The sequence below is a fragment of the Meriones unguiculatus genome, chromosome 6, assembly GCF_030254825.1.
Source record: "Meriones unguiculatus strain TT.TT164.6M chromosome 6, Bangor_MerUng_6.1, whole genome shotgun sequence".
Taxonomy (NCBI): domain Eukaryota; kingdom Metazoa; phylum Chordata; class Mammalia; order Rodentia; family Muridae; genus Meriones; species Meriones unguiculatus.
This window is the reverse complement of record NC_083354.1, coordinates 22,513,536-22,529,253: the sequence shown is the minus strand read 5'-3', so window position 1 is coordinate 22,529,253 and position 15,718 is coordinate 22,513,536. Positions and strand designations below refer to the sequence as shown.

The following is a 15,718-nucleotide window of genomic DNA, read 5'->3' as shown; positions in this document are numbered from 1 at the left end:
GTGCAGCAAAAGCTTTACACACTGAGTCACCATTGTGTTTTAAATAAACAGATCCATTAGAAGGAAAGCCCTTAAAGGTCAGACTGCTCCTATTCTCAACCCCACCAGAGGCCTCCTACTTACCTGCTGTGATACTCTGCTAGTGGATTTTCATCTTCTAGGATCTTCCGCCCTGCAAAGTCAATGGTGACTTTCTTAGAAAGTCGGGAGGCATGTCGGAGTTCTCTCAGCTCCTCCTCTCGTTTCTGCAGGGTTTCCCGCTCGACTTTGGACAGCCACTGGTTAGAATCACTGGCAAAATAGTCTGACTCATCGTCAATGACTTGGGTCCTTCGGATACTGAGCAGGGAAAGGAAAAAAGAACACACAGTAACTAGGTCACTTGCTGGCAAATATGGACTAATTACCGCTTAACTTTTGCTGTTGTGAAGGTTCCGGTCTCAACTATGGAAGACAATGAATGTTCTAAATAAGGTCTTCCTGGCTTGAAGTTGCAATGTGTGTCTTATGTTTACTGCAAGGTTCAGTACTGCTCCTAAAACTAACCTCAGCCTCAGGCAGTGAAAGACAGCACCAAAATCCAGTCTTCCTTTTCTGACAAATCCAACCTTTCATTTACCTTCCATCCACCCTCGAGCCCTCTAGGCTGTGGATCACAGCTTACACCTGAAAACTGGGACATACCCTAGTTTTGTCATATCCCAGCTGTTATTCCAGTAACTTAATATCCTGCTCTTAAAATTCACTGGTTTATTACTGACAGAGCATTGGTCTGCTGGTGTTTGCCTTGAAATCTCAGTCCTGTGGCTGAATTATTCTCATTAGGATTTTTTTTTTCTTTTTGCTGTTTGGTTTTTCAAGACAGGGTTTCTCTGTGTAATATTGCTGGCTGTCCCAGAACACACTCTATAGACCACCCTGGCCTCGAACTCACAGAGATCTGCCTCTGCCTCTCATACTGGAATTAAAGGCACATACTACCCCCACCCAGCTGGAGCTCTTTTTAACTTTTAATTTGCTCTTTATGAATTTTACATTATGCACCCCAATCCAACCCCTCTCCCTGTCCCTCCACATCTGCCCCCTGCCCTTGTACCCTCCCTCCTGAAAGAAAACAAAAAATGAAACTTAAAATAGATAAATAAAAAACCCCTTTCACCATGGAAGCTGTGGTGTGTCACACAGCATACTGTTTTGCCCAAACAACTTTACTTGCAAATGTTTATTGCAGTGAGTCACTGGTTCTGTAGAACCAGCCCCTTCACACACACTCCAGCTGTTCATAAATGAGGTAGGTTTTGGGGCTGGGCCTGGGCAGTAGCTGAGGTGTAGTTTTCCTACGCCTGTGCTTTGTCCAGGCGAAGGGCAGGGCCAGCTCTCCCCATCTTACACCCCCCCGGGGCCAGCTCTCTTGAACACATGCTACCAGAACCAGCTCTACCAAGCAGCCCGAGTGGAGTGTGTGGCACTCTCCCAAGGGCTGCAGCCATGAGGAGCAGGGCCAGGTGGATGTTTTATTCATCTATTACTGTAATACTTTCTACATCCCCCTCCTCACTATCCACTTCTTTTTTTTTTAAAGATTTATTTATTATGTATACAGTATTCTGCCTGAATGTATGCGTGCAGGCCAGAAGAGGGCACCAAATCTCATTGTAGATGGTTGTGAGCCATCATGTGGTTGCCAGGAATTGAACTCAGGACCTCTGGAAGAGCAACCAGTGCTCTTAACCTCTGAGCCATCTCTACAGCCCACTCCAGTTCTTCATTAACACACCCTGCTAACTTCTAAGATCAGATGACAAGAAAATTGAAGGCTAGAAAACATTTCTGAGAATTTAACCGTCATTCTACAAAAAATAAACCCGGGGCTCACAAATTGATTATACCACTGTTAGAAGACTGTGTTTCTCCATAATTACAAATTAGTGAAACACATAAGCATAAGGAAAGCATTTAAATCACATTCATATTCAGGGTACAAAGATTTTGTATTAAAACATTTGGTAGGGGCCTTGACATGGATAGTCTGATGTGGGCCCACCTTCACTCCTCTCCCTCATAGAGGGAAGCAGTGTCTCTGCACCTCTTGCAGAATGGAGTTAAGGCTGATGGCAACTGTGTGAGAGCTAGGTGGTTCTGCTTTAGAGAGTGAGCTCTTTGAGGCTCAAGGGCTCTGTCTATCAGACTCTTCCTCAAACTTAAAATACACGTTTCAATAAATATTTGCTGAAAATGGGCTGGAGAGATGAATCAGAGGTTAAGAGCACTGGCTGCTCTTCCAAAGGTCCTGAGTTCAATTCCCATCAACCACATGATGGCTCACAAATATCTAAGAGAACTGGTGCCCTCTTCTGGCCTGAAGGCATACATACAGGCAGAATACTGTACACATAATAAGTAAATAAATCTATTTAAAAAAACATTTGCCTAATTTATGAACTTCAAGGCCAGTTTTCACCTTGAGTGTTTCAGTGCCTTCCCTATTACAGGATCTTGGTTCACTGGGGTTTGTGTAATAGTCGGCACCTGGAGAGTTGTATTAACTTAAGAAATTGTTGGGGTTCAGGATTTAGCTCAGTGGTAGAGCGCTTGCCTAGCAAGTGCAAGGCCCTGGGTTCGGTCCTCAGCAATGGGGAAAAAAAAAAAAAAGAAATTGTCATTATTCACAGATTTGCTTATTGCACTTTGGGACTCTGGATTTAGTAGAAAGTATGTAGCTCAAGGCTACCAGAATTTTATTTTTTATAAAGTCTAATATGGAGACAGTATTCCTTATAAAAATGAAGCATCTGTTAACTAGATATTTTAAAACACTTAATGCCTAAAGGTTTTGAATTTTTTTTTCCCCTTGAGATAGGATTTCACTATGTAGTCCTGGCTGTCCTGAAATTCACTTTGTGGACCAGGATGGTTATGAACTCACAGAGATCCTCCTGCGTCTGCCTCCCAAGTGCTGTGATTAGAGGTGTGTGCTACTATGCCAGGTTTGGTTTTTGCTTAATTTAAACTTTCTTCCATTCTGTCTTTATCACAAATATCTGTATGTTCTCTGTGTAATATTTATACTGTTCTGTAGTATAAAGTGGCTTACTTAACAGAGATGCTCTTTGACTTGAAAATAGTCTTCGGTGCTGGAGAAATGGCTCAGAGGATAAGAGCACTGATTGCTCTTCCCAAAGGTCCTGAGTTCAATTCCCAGCAACCACATGGTGGCTCACAACCATCTAAACATGAAATCTGGTTCCCTCTTTTGGCGTGCAGGTGTACATGCTAACACACATTGCATAAGTAATAAATAAATCTTTAAAAAAAAAAAAAAGAAAAGTCTTCAAAATGTTTATCCACCACCTAGATAATGTTATTAAATAAATGTGATCTATAAGTCCTTTTGGCAGAATGTTTTTTTAAAAAAACATTAGAAGAGGCAGGTATGGTGATCCATGCTTTTAATCCTAGCATTTAGGAGGCAGAAGCAGGCAGATCTCTGCAAGTCTGATTCAGGATGGTCTATATATTAAGTTCCAGCCCATCTAGGCCACACAGTGAAATCTTATCAAACAAAAACAAAAACTAAAGCCAAGATGAAATAAAAAAAAAATTACAGAGCAGTCAGTTCTTTGTTATTAACCCTTTCACACTCTACCGTAAGAAGGTAGCAAGTATCAAATAATATATTATTTTATGTGTGAGTGTTTTGCCTACATGTACATGTGTATACTCTATGTGAGTGAGTGGCTCTGGCCTGTCAAGGTCAGCACAGCGCATTCCTCTGGAACGGGAGCTACAAATGGTTATGAGCTGCCACACAGGTGGTAGAAATCAAACTTGGGTCTCTGCAAGAGCAACAAGTACTCTTAATCTCTGCACCAACTCTCTAGAACCCCCAAATAATGTTTTAATGGCCAGAATCTATGGGTAAGTTTGTCTTAGTGAATGTTAGTCTAACCCTACCATACCTAGTTCTGTCAAACTCTAACAGTTTTTCTTTATGCTTGATAGCCTTCTCCAAACCAGACTTCATCCGAGATTCTTGATGAGGAAGAAGGTCCCTCGTAGAGACATCCACCTTTCCAGAATTCTCTGCCCCTGTAATTCAATAAAGAAATCAAACAGTATCAGCCCAAAGAATAAAATTTATTGTATTGTTGTGCAGCAATGAACAATATATTTGCAGACCTGATTCTACCCTGATGAGCTGCAGTATTCATTTAAACGGAAACTTTTAAGGTCAGGCTCAACCAATTCAGTGTTTGACACTAACAGTCTCTCAAAAAACAAAACAAAACAAAACAAAAAACTACCAAGGCAGAGTTGGCACACAACTTTCATTCCAGTACTCTGGAGGCAGAGGCAGGTGCATCTGTGAGTTCGAGGCCAGCCTGGTCTATAGAGTGAGTTCCAGGACAGGCAGAGTTACAAAAAAAAAAAAAAAAAAAAAAAGAAAGAAAGAAAGAAAGCTAGACCTCTACGGATTACGGATACCAAATGTGTCTCAGTAGTACAGTGCATGCCTATAAAGGCTCTGTGTTTAACTGTCACAAAGCTCCAAAAGATCAAAATAAATGAAACACCTTACTAACAAAAGCTATCACCTATAAATATACTTTTACATATCAAAACCATAAACTAATTAATGGAAGAAAGATTTCAGAAAAGATGCAAAACTAGAATAAATGATAAGACACAAAGGAGCATTTATTTGTTATATAACCAATATAAACAGTTTCTACCATCCTTGTTTACAGATAAGGAAACTAAAATTCAAAGATGAAAATAAATTTACTGATTCATTCATCTATTAAAAGGTAGCGCCCACCTTTAATCCCAGCACTCAGAGAGGCAGAGGCAGGCAGATGCATCACTGTTGAGTTCGCAGCCAGCCTGGTCTACAAAGCAAGTCCAGGACAGCCAAGGCTACATAGAGAAATCCTGTTTCAAAAAAAAAAAAAGAAAAGAAAAAATATGGCCTCACATGATACACTCACCTTCATGAGAGGTTATAAGGACTCCAGGTCAGCCTGGATAATAGTCCCCAAAAATTAAGTCAAGCAGTGCTGCAAGTCACTCAGCCTAGCATCTTTGTGTGACTCTTTCAAAACAAAATTTTCAAAAAGTGGAGGTTAAGCTTAATCTGCTTCCCTAGTGTCTACACTACCCTGGGTTCAAATCTCAGCACTGAAAGCTAAGTCAATTAAAGAAAATTAGTTGAAAATAACGGAAAAGCGTAACATTTTTTTTCCAATTGCTACTTTATAAAAGAACATATATTTTTAAATAATATGAAAACTGACAAAAAAACTTTTAAAAATATTTAAAATTAAAAAAAACATTAATTCTGACTAAAAATAAAATGTAAAATAGTGAAAAGTAAAATAAAATGAAATTAAATGAAAACTATGAACTAAGGTAGAAGCAGAATATTGTTTTGACGCCCAGTGCAGTGGCGCACACCTACATCCCAGCACTTCAGTGGCAGAGGCAGCCAATCTCTCTAAGTTCAGGGACAGCCAGGTCTACAGAACAAGTCCAGGACAGCTAAGGCTACACAGAGACACCCTGTCTCGAGAAACCAAACAATAAAATAAAAATAAATATATGTATATATATTATTTTGATAGAAATTAATAAACACAGTATTCTACCTCTTAAAAATGGTTTTAGGCAGGTCTGATGCATGCCTTTAATCCCAATACTTTGGAAATAAAGACAGAGGAGCCAAAGTTCAAAGCTCTCCTCATCTACACAGCAAATTTAAGAGTAGCCTGAGCTACATGAGAGGGACTATAGCTTTGGATGCGTGAGGGCCCACATTTGACCAGCAGCAGCAACAAGAACAACAACAAAAAAAAAAAATTATTGAATAAGTGACCCCAAATAAATAAACGCATAAATAAACAAATAAATAAATAAAGATAAATAAATAAATCTGAAGAAAAATCTGCATCTTAGCCAGACAATGATACACACCTTTAATCTTGGCACTTGGGATACATAGTGAAGCCCTGTCTCAAAGAATGGAAAAAAATCAAGAATCTAGGGTTTACCTGCCATGAGTTTCTTTAACAGTTTCTGGCTTTTGTTTGAGTCACGCTGTAAGATGTCCTGTTCTTCATTAGTACATACCTATAAAGGAAACAGACTTGCCATTCAGAGGTTGAATGATATTGCTTGCTTGGCAAAGTATTAAGTGCAGTCTCAACCTGATCTACAGATTGAGTTCCAAGACACCCAAGATTACTAAGAAAAACCTTGTCTCAAAAAACAAAAACAAAAAGAATTTCATTCCTATAAATATTCCTATAAATATGAATAACTATGTGATTTAACATATGTATTTATGTAACATAATATACATATATACATGTAAATATACATATACCTAGTTTCAAAAGACAAATACTTGCTTCTGTTGAGAATACTGAAAAAAATCATGACACTTTTCAAAGCCTTTGGTTGTAAACTCTATCTTTGACAACAGAAATTATAAAGATGCTGGGTGTGGTGCCACACTCCTTTAGTTCCAAGACTCATGAGGCAGAGGCAGGAGGAACTCTGTGAATTCAAGGCTATCCAGGACTTTGTTACACAGAGAAACCCTGTCTTGAAACAACCAAAAAAGGAAGGAAGGAAAGAAGAAAGGAGGGAGGGAAGGAAGGAAGGAAAGAAGGAAGGAAGGAAGGAAGGAAGGAAGGAAGGAAGGAAGGAAGGAAGGAAAAAAAGAAATTATAAGGAAATGTTTTATTAGAAAGAACCAAAAAGCTTGAGGCTGGACAGATGACTCAGTGTTTAGGAGCACTGGCTGCTCTTCCAGAGAACCTGGGTTTAATCACCAGGACCCACATGGCAGCTCACAATCATATGTAACTTCAATTCTAGAGATCAATTTCCCTCTTCTGGCCTCTAAGGGGACCAGGTACAAATGTGATCCACAGATATACATGTAGGCAAAACATATATGCACATAAAATAAGAACCAACCAGAAGGCAAATATGATGGCACACACCTGTAATCTCAATACTTCAATACCTGTGGGAACTTGAGGCTAGCCTGGTTTAGATAGGAAGTTCAAAGACATTGAGTCTGGGAGCTTGAGGCAAGCCTACCTTCATAGTGAGAGTGTGCCTTAAAAACTCACTTTTCTTCCTAGGCCCCCAGAGCACTGGAATTTCATTAAACGTTGTAGAGAAGCAGTTTCCTAAGAAAAACTGCATAAGATTTGAATGGCCATGGTTATTAACTCAAAACACAGTTTCTTGGTTAGGGCTTCTACTGCTGTGATAAAACTCTATGACCAAACACAGTTTGGCAGGAAGAAAGGGTTTATTTTTTCATATATGTCCTTACTTATTTCTATGGTATGAATGTCTGAATGCTTGCCTGCATGTCTAACTGTTCACCATGTGTATGCCTGGTCTTGTAGAGGTCAGAAGGCATCAGATCCACTGGAACTAGAGTTATAAGCAGCTATGAGCCACAATGTAGCTGCTGGAAATCAAACCCAGGTCCTCTGCAAAAGCAGCCACTGCTCTTAACCACCAAGCCATCTCTTTAGTTCCATAAAGGATTTATTTATCTCATTCTGTACTTCCAGATAATAGTTCATGACTAAGGGAAGTTAAGGCAGGAACCTGAGGAAGGGACTGATAAGTGATACAAGGAATGTTCCTTACTGGCTTGCTCCTTCTGCATTTTGTTTGTTTTAATGACAATGCCTCATTCTGTAACTTTGGCTGGCCTGGAATTCACTATGTAAACCAGGCTGGCCTTAAAATCAGATTCTTCTACCTTTGCCTCCCAAGTGCTGGGATTATAGGTACACACTACGTTTTAGCCTGTTTTCTTATATATTCTAGGACCACCTTCCTAGGAGTGGCACCACACACAATTGCAGGGCCTTCCCACATTAATCAAGAATTAAGAAACTGTCCGACAGGAATACCTACAGCTTATGGAACCATTTTCCCAAGTGAGGTTCCCTCTCTCAGATAACTCAAGTTGACAGAAAAATCAAACATAGTAAAAACAAAACATGAAGGACCTTACCAAAGAGCCACAGAATAAGCAGGGGCCTGAACCCTCCTGTTCACAGACAATCCGCCCACAGACCAGACAGTTATTGATGAGCTTGTGCTTCTGGCCCAGGCAATCACATGGGTGACGACCAGGAAGCAGGACTGCAAGTTTGTCCTGTCCCTCTCTTGTATATAAACTGACAAATTTTGTCTTTTTCTTTACTGAGTTGTTGCTTTCTTGTGCCTAATGGTACAAAGACATCACAGGAACACTGATCAATGACAATGAAAAGAATCAGGAGGAAAAGCCTCACTTCTGTGCAGTAACTACTTACACCTTATTCAAGAATCAGGAAAGGAGGAAAAATACAGATTACTTATAATTACTGATAATAGCAAGGTAATTGTTTTCCTAACAATTGCTTTATTTGTTAAACACCTAATATGGCCAGGCAAATACAGCAATCAAAGCAGCTTGAGATGTTTTTAAAATAAATTCTTACATGTAACAACATGTATGAGTGGGCATGTACTATGGTGTGCACATGGAGGTCAGGGAACAACTTGCAGAAGTTAGTTCTCCCCTTCCACATGCGGGTTCAGAGGACTGACCTCAGCCTTGGTGGCAAGCACTTCTATCCAGTGAGCTATACTGCTGTCCCCTGAGATATTTAAGATTGCACAAGCAGGTGTTTTATTATTCAAATGTAGTGAGTGGGGTTTTTGTTTGTTTGTTTTTGTGTTGAGTAGCATCTGGCCTATAACTATTACGCTCAAACTAGAAGATAATATTGATCTTCCTACCAGTCCCTCCGGGGTGCTGGGACGACAGGCATATAGGAGCACACTGTTAGTAAGCAGTGCAGGGATGGAACCCAGGGGGTTCGTGCATGCCAGACAAGCACTCTACCAACTACGTGAACTACACCCCAGTCCTATTTTTTATTTTTCCTTTATTTATTCATTTATTTATTTTTGAGTGGTGCTGGCTATTGAACCAGTGTCTTACATACACTAGGTATGTGCTCTGCTACTGAGCTATAATCCCAACCCCTGGTATCTTAACCCACAGCTAAAGAATGACGTTAGGGACTAATTAGATGAAGATCCTTGCCAAGCTTAAATAACCTCAGTTTGATATCAAGGATCACAACATAAAAGTAGAGAACCAACTCCCACAAACTGCATGCATGTTTGTGTTACCATGCACACACTCAGAATAAATAAATAAAACAAAGAATTTTTTAAATACCCCTAAAAGGTGTAACAGTCATAGATCTCAAAACATAGGCAATCAATAAAATTTTTAAAACTTATTTTATTTTTGGAATTACAAGGCAGGGTTTCTCTGTTTTAGTTCTGGCTGTCCTAGAACTCACTCTGTAGATCATGCTAGCCTTGAATCCAGAGATCCACCTGCCTCTGCATTCTGGGATTAAAGGCATGCACCACCACTGCCCAGCAAAATTGATAAATTTATTCATTCAGAAACTAATCAGAAAGAAGCCAGAGTGTAGCTAGTGGCACAGCATGTGGTTAGCATGTATGTAGGCCTACACTCAATCCCTATTACTAGGGGAAAAAAAGAGACACAAGAAAAAACATTATAAAAAATGATCATGAGGAATTTCATAATAACACATACTCAAATGAGCAATAAAAATAAGAAAAAGTACACAACATTTTTAGCCATTAAAACAATACAACATGGGCTGGAGAGATGGGTCAGAGGTTAAAAGCATTGGCCACTCTTCCAGAGGACCCAAGGTTTAGTCCCTAGCACTCACAGGGGGGAGCTCACAATCGCCTGTAACTCTAGTTCCAGGTACCCGACACCCCACAGATATATATTCAGGCAAAACACCAGTGCACATAAAATAAAAATAAACTGAAAAAAGGCCAGGCATAGTGGTGCACTCCTTTAATCCCAGTACTTGGGAGTCAGAGGCAGGCAGATCTCTGTGAGTTAGAGGCCAGCCTGGTCTACAAAGTGAGTTCCAGGACAGCCAGGGCTACACAGAGAGTCCCTGTCTCAAAAAACCAAAGAAACAAACAAACTGAAGGGAAAAAAACAAAACAAAACAATACAATACAACAGTGTTTGGGTGTCATTCAGGGGTAAAGTACTTCCCTAGCATACACAAGGCTGCAGGGATGGGGCCCAAACTAAAGAGTATAGAAACATTTCCACAGTTCTTGATTCATGCTACTAAACACTTTTTCTTTATTGACAACTGATAAAACATTGAAAATCTAATAGGAAATATGTCAGTGATTTAATGTGTATTTATCTGATCAGAACAGACATTTTGGTTTGTTCATGCCTTGGGGCAGGAGCATGGTGTGACTTTGGTGTTAAAACTGAGAGGAGGACTATGAAAAATTGGCCATCTCCAGCTCCTAGTGAGCCTGAACACCTTCATATACTCCCTGGTTACATGTTCTTTATTACTTGTGATAATCTTTGTACATTCAGCTCTCCTGTTTTTGCTGTAGTTTTTAGTTTTCTAAGATAAAATCTTATTCTGTAGCCCTAGCTGGCCTGGAATTAATCGTGAAGACCAGGTAGCCTTGAACCTGAGGCATTCCTTCTGCGTCAGACTCCTGAGTACTGGGATTACATGCTTAAGGCCAACCATGTCCACCTCCCACCCATGTTTTTGCATAGTATCCTCTCAAAATTGTCATATTCCATCTTAGACTAATTAATTTTCTCCTTTTCAGAAGTTTGTCAAGTCACACTGACTATAAATGTTTCAATTATCCAGATGTAGTGGCTACAGTCTAAGCTCCAGGAGGTTGAGGCAGAAAGATTGAGCTGAAAGACAGCTTGGGATACTCAGAGAATTCTATCCCTGGTTAATAAGTTTTGAAGATGGAATATTGATAATTATGGTAGAAGAGAAAACTTTCAAAACAAGAATACTATTCATCTATCTTTTTATTGATTTTTCAGGTAAAAGTCTCAGTGTGGCCTAGAATTTGCTAGTAGTCTGTACTCCAGGTTGGCCTGGAACTCCCTATCTTCTTGCTAGTGTCTGGCAGTTTGTGTGTATGTCTGTATGTGCACGCATGCATCTTTGTACGGATGTAGGGCAGAGTGTAAATGCAATCCCCCACTACTGCAAATTTATGCAGTCCCATTTCCCACATTTGGGGAAAGCACAAGGATCAGCACATCAGAGTGCAACGGACAAGCCTCGTCCTAGGTAAACTACCTTCATAATCATGGCATCTCCCCTGGTGGGTAAATATGCCTGGCAGTTTTTAATGACACCAAGAACTATCTAGTCATTCAGTTTTTACTGCCCTTTCAAATGCTGAAGTTGAAAGTTGGGCGCTTCTTTAATTATTTTCCATCCAGGAACAGGCGTGTAGGTCAGGGGAGGAGTGCTTGTCTCATATGCATGCACAAGGTCCTAGTCTGATCCTGAGAATGAAGTAAGTCCTGCAGAAGAGTGGTGGCACACACTTGTAATCTCAGGGCTTGGAAGGTAGAGGTAGGAAGACAAGGAGTTCAAGGCTCACCGCAAATTAGATTTCAGCCTGAGCTGCATGGTGCCTTATCTCAGAAGGAAGAAAAGGTCTATCATACCACAGAGAAAGATGCCAGCTTCTGTCCCTAAAATTCATCTGTTTGTTAAATGTGACATTGAAAACTAATTTCCGTATTTTGTCTCTGATATTAGTCATTTCTTCTTCTTCACACAGTCAGGAAAAGCTTAATTTTATAAGCATTTACCTTGGCCAAATCTAAAGGTGTTTTGACCTCTACAGTCATGTCAGGTTCAGGAAATGCAGGAACTTCCTGTTTGTTTCTTCCTTTCCTCCTACTCCGCTTTAGCTGGTCCACTGATCTCTGTCCATCTAAAATTTCTTTAAAGAATAAAAGAAAATACACACAGATACAGAAAAAGAATGGCAAGATTTGTTATTTAGTGTCTATAGCTAAAACCTGAAGGTAGTTCTGAATATTTATAGTCAAGACAAGAAGTCAGGCAGAACTACTCTCAATTCAAAATCAAACTACCATTTTTTAATGTCTGTGATCAATGATAAATAATCCCAAACAGGATTGGTGATGAAAAATACTTGGCAGTAGCTGGTCTTTGCTACTTTGTGGGTTCTTCTTTTTCCCATCCCTCTCACTGCCCCAGGTTCACTCCCTATCACAAGATAGGAGAGAAAGAATGATAAGGGGAGAGTGAGAGATAGAGATCTCTGAATCTAATTCTTTTCCTTTTGTTTTGTCTTTGAATACAACTACTGACAAACTGCATCCAACCTGCCTGAATGACCAACAACCACCCACCCTGCCTCTCAGGGCTCTAACATTTCCCACAATTCCAAACTTCACATGATCGTAGAAGCTCTCTGCAGCTGACAAAATCACACTTGGGCTAGCGCACGGGGCAAGTCATAGTCAGCTGCTGAAGTCTGAAGCACTCTCACACCCCACACCTGGGACTAAAATGGTAACACATCCTTATAATATTTCCATGTTTTTAAAGAATCTGAAATTCCAAAGTTGTCATTACACTTGCCTAGCATGCAAGCATCTCTGGCCTGAATCCAAGTACTAGAGAAAGAAAAACTCAAATATTGAGCACAACTTAATAACGTAAATTCAAGACTGATATTTTACACTGTATAATAATAGCATATTATTTAGTTTGATGCTCATCTTTTGTACTATATAAATGGATACCTCTAAATATCATTAATACTATAATCAGTCTATACTTTCAGGTATACACATCATTAAAAAATATTTATAAAAATAGGGCTGGAATGGGACACAGTGGCACAGAATTTTGATCTCAGTGCTTACAGAAAGAGACAAGCAGATCTCTGACTTTGAGGCCAGCCTGGTTTACAAAGTGAGTTCCAGAACAGCCAGGGCTATAAAGAAAAACCCTGCCTTGGAAAAAGAAAAACCAACAAACAAACAAACAAAACCAAAGGTTGGAGAGACAGGTCAGCAGTTAAAAGCACTGGCTACGCCATGGAACAATTCTCAGTATACACACATGTCAGCTCACACCATCTGAAACTCCAGTTCCAGGGAACCCAATTCCCTCCTCTGTCCTGTAAGGACACCAGGCATGTACAAGGCACAGACACACATGCAGGCAAAATATCCGTACACATTAAAAAAAAAATTTAGGAAGAAAAAATCTTTTAAAATATATTTATAAAAATAAATTTGTAGGGCTGGAGAGATGGCTCAGAGGTTAAGAGTACTGCCTGCTCTTCCAGAGGTCCTGAGTTCAATTCCCAGGAACCACATGGTGGCTCACAACCATCTATAAGATCCAGTGCCTTCTTCTGGCGTGCAAGTGTATATGCAGATAGAACATTGTATACATAGTAAATAAATGAAATATGTATTTAAAAAAAATAAATAAATTTGTAGTGTTGGGGGTTGAACACAGGCTCTCACAAATGATAAGCAAGTGTCTTACCACTGAGTTAGGACACAGTCCTTGAGAAGTATTTATTTAATCCACTTGTAAGTTTAATCCACTTAAAATTATTCTAAAGCCACAACTGTGCCAGAAAAAAGATTCTTTTGTGATTTTTCTGTAAACTTAAAAATGATGGCTGGTACCCAGTATGGTGGAACATGGCTTTAATCCCAGTACTTGTGAGGCAGTGGCAGGCAGAAAAGCTTGACAGGTTAGAGCTGTGGTTCTCAACTTGTAGGCTGTGACCCCTTTAGGGGTTGCATATCAGATAATCCTGCATATCAGGTATTTACATTATAATTCATAACAGTAGCAAATGACAGTTATGAAGTATCAATGAAATAATTTCATGGTTGGGAGTCATCACAACATGAGGAACTGTATTAAAGGGCCACAAAATTAGGAAGGTTGAAAACCACCGGCTTAGAGCAACATTCATTACTAATTGAACAGACCTAAGCTGAAAATATGCGCACATAGGTTCTATTTAAGTTAGTTGTGAACCAGTAATACATAGTGGAAAACAACACCGAGGCTTTTAAAGCCAAGCATTTACCAGTAAAACTTCAATTATTACCTACCACTTTAACTTACCATCTTTTTTCCAGCACTGCTGAAAAGAATCAGAAATCAACTCTTGACCATTCTTTTGCCACTTGGTTATAAGATCTTCAATGAATTGACCTTTTTTGCCCTCATTTCCCTGAAGGAGGTCTGTCACATATTCTCGTATCTCTTCAGCACTCTCAATTGACAAAACATACCTCAGGAGGTAAAGATATAAATTGTGGAAACAAGAATAGCGTAGTGTATGGTTTTCAGAAATCATAACAAGGATGAAGTACTAAACAGTATTCATCAGGGCTGTGGGTAGCTTGGTCATCATGAACTTGCCCAGTATGCAAGAGATTTTGGGTCTAATGTCAGCGCTTCTTCAAAATTTTCTCCCAAACTCAGCAAACTGGCCTTATTTCTTATAATTCTAGAATTAGCAATTTTGTTTCCGGCAACAAAGAATCAAATTAAGGAAAACTTTTATTTTATTATTATTATTTTTTTAATCCAGTCTCTTTTTGTAATCTTCCCCTCCACCTGAGTACTCTGAACCTGAGCTTCTGCCTATGCTTTAGTTCTCAGGTGAAAGGATCTTTTCCAGTAATTTTAAGAGTCTCAAGTCATAATGGATATCCTTTATTGAAAAGTTTATTCCATACTGAAGTGTATTCTATGCTCCCAGAAGACCTTCAATTAACTCCCCTCGCAGAATTCGTCAATAATCGAATCGCCATCTGTTTTGTAAGGATTGTAAAACTCTAAAGGAAAGCTCTAGTAATTATTAATATTCTAAATAAAGGGGAGGGTACAAAGAGAGAAATTAATTTGCCGAAGGTTCCCAAACTGGCTAACGGCAAAAGAAGACTGAAGTTGTGACTCTGAAATCAGGGATTATTTGTAATGCACCATGTCGCCCTCGTGTAAATTCTGGATCCTGCTTGATTCAGAGTAAGGAATTTCTAGAAAGCCAATCTGACCTGTTCATTCTCTCCACAGTCTGTAAGCAAACCGATTTCCGGAACAATCTTACAAATCTAAATACTATGGTTTTGCCACTTTCCTAGGAAACTGCGTGGACTCTGGCATACTTATCTAGAGGCTAAACTGAAAAAGTGGAAGCCAAAATTCAAACTCTAAAGACCAACGGCAGCCCCTTTGACGGTATTTCTTTTCCTCTCAACTTTTTAATCCCCCGGCTTTCCCGTTCGCCATACATCATAACAAAGCTGCTTCCCACTAGGACCCGGAACCCATCTTACTGTATGATCTCCTCGCTGACATCCAGGGCGAAAGTTTTCCGCAACTGCTGGGTGCACCAGTGTACTAGCGGCTCCCGGTACGCCGCCCCAGCCACCGCCATCTTCCCCAACCGGAACCAGCTGAGCTGCAAACGCCTCCCGTCCTGCGCGGGACTCGTTCCCTTCGCAACGCCGACCTCGTTGACGAGGGTTCCACAAGCTTGCACCGCCCCGCTGGGTCGCTACCCCCTTCCTGGCAGATCCGCCCACTTGGGCGGCCTCCGGCTTCTCTCAACTTCCGGGTCTGTTTACACGTGTGTGGGAGAAACGAGCTCCGGAGGCTCTTTGCCGCTGAGGGGGATTTCCAGGAAGGCCATCGGCAATTGTGCTAAGACAATATACGCACCTACAAAAGAGCTGTAGTAGGAATAAAAGAAAGCA

The 15,718-nt window shown here is 40.1% G+C and overlaps 1 protein-coding gene and 1 non-coding gene across 5 annotated transcripts in view; both read right to left on the bottom strand.

Moving 5' to 3' along the window:
• The window catches only part of Trip4 (thyroid hormone receptor interactor 4), a 56,758-nt gene that overhangs the window by 36,724 nt on the left and 4,316 nt on the right, over positions 1 to 15,718 (bottom strand). For 2 of the 4 annotated variants that reach the window (XM_021644230.2, XM_060384871.1), the window contains 7 exons: positions 15,299 to 15,683; positions 14,079 to 14,248; positions 11,759 to 11,892; positions 8,048 to 8,260; positions 6,048 to 6,126; positions 3,960 to 4,089; positions 124 to 339 (listed from right to left, as the gene is read on the bottom strand). In XM_021644230.2, coding sequence (XP_021499905.1) covers positions 124 to 339; positions 3,960 to 4,089; positions 6,048 to 6,126; positions 8,048 to 8,260; positions 11,759 to 11,892; positions 14,079 to 14,248; positions 15,299 to 15,399 — 1,043 coding nt within the window. In that variant the 5' untranslated portion in view covers positions 15,400 to 15,683. Of the gene's footprint in view, positions 1 to 123; positions 340 to 3,959; positions 4,090 to 6,047; positions 6,127 to 8,047; positions 8,261 to 11,758; positions 11,893 to 14,078; positions 14,249 to 15,298; positions 15,695 to 15,718 lie in introns of those variants that run through there. The other 2 variants (XM_060384870.1, XM_060384872.1) reach the window with 2 other exon arrangements.
• Positions 11,108 to 11,271, bottom strand: LOC132654957 (U1 spliceosomal RNA). The gene has a single exon (XR_009592558.1). It is a non-coding gene; the product is annotated as a U1 spliceosomal RNA (small nuclear RNA).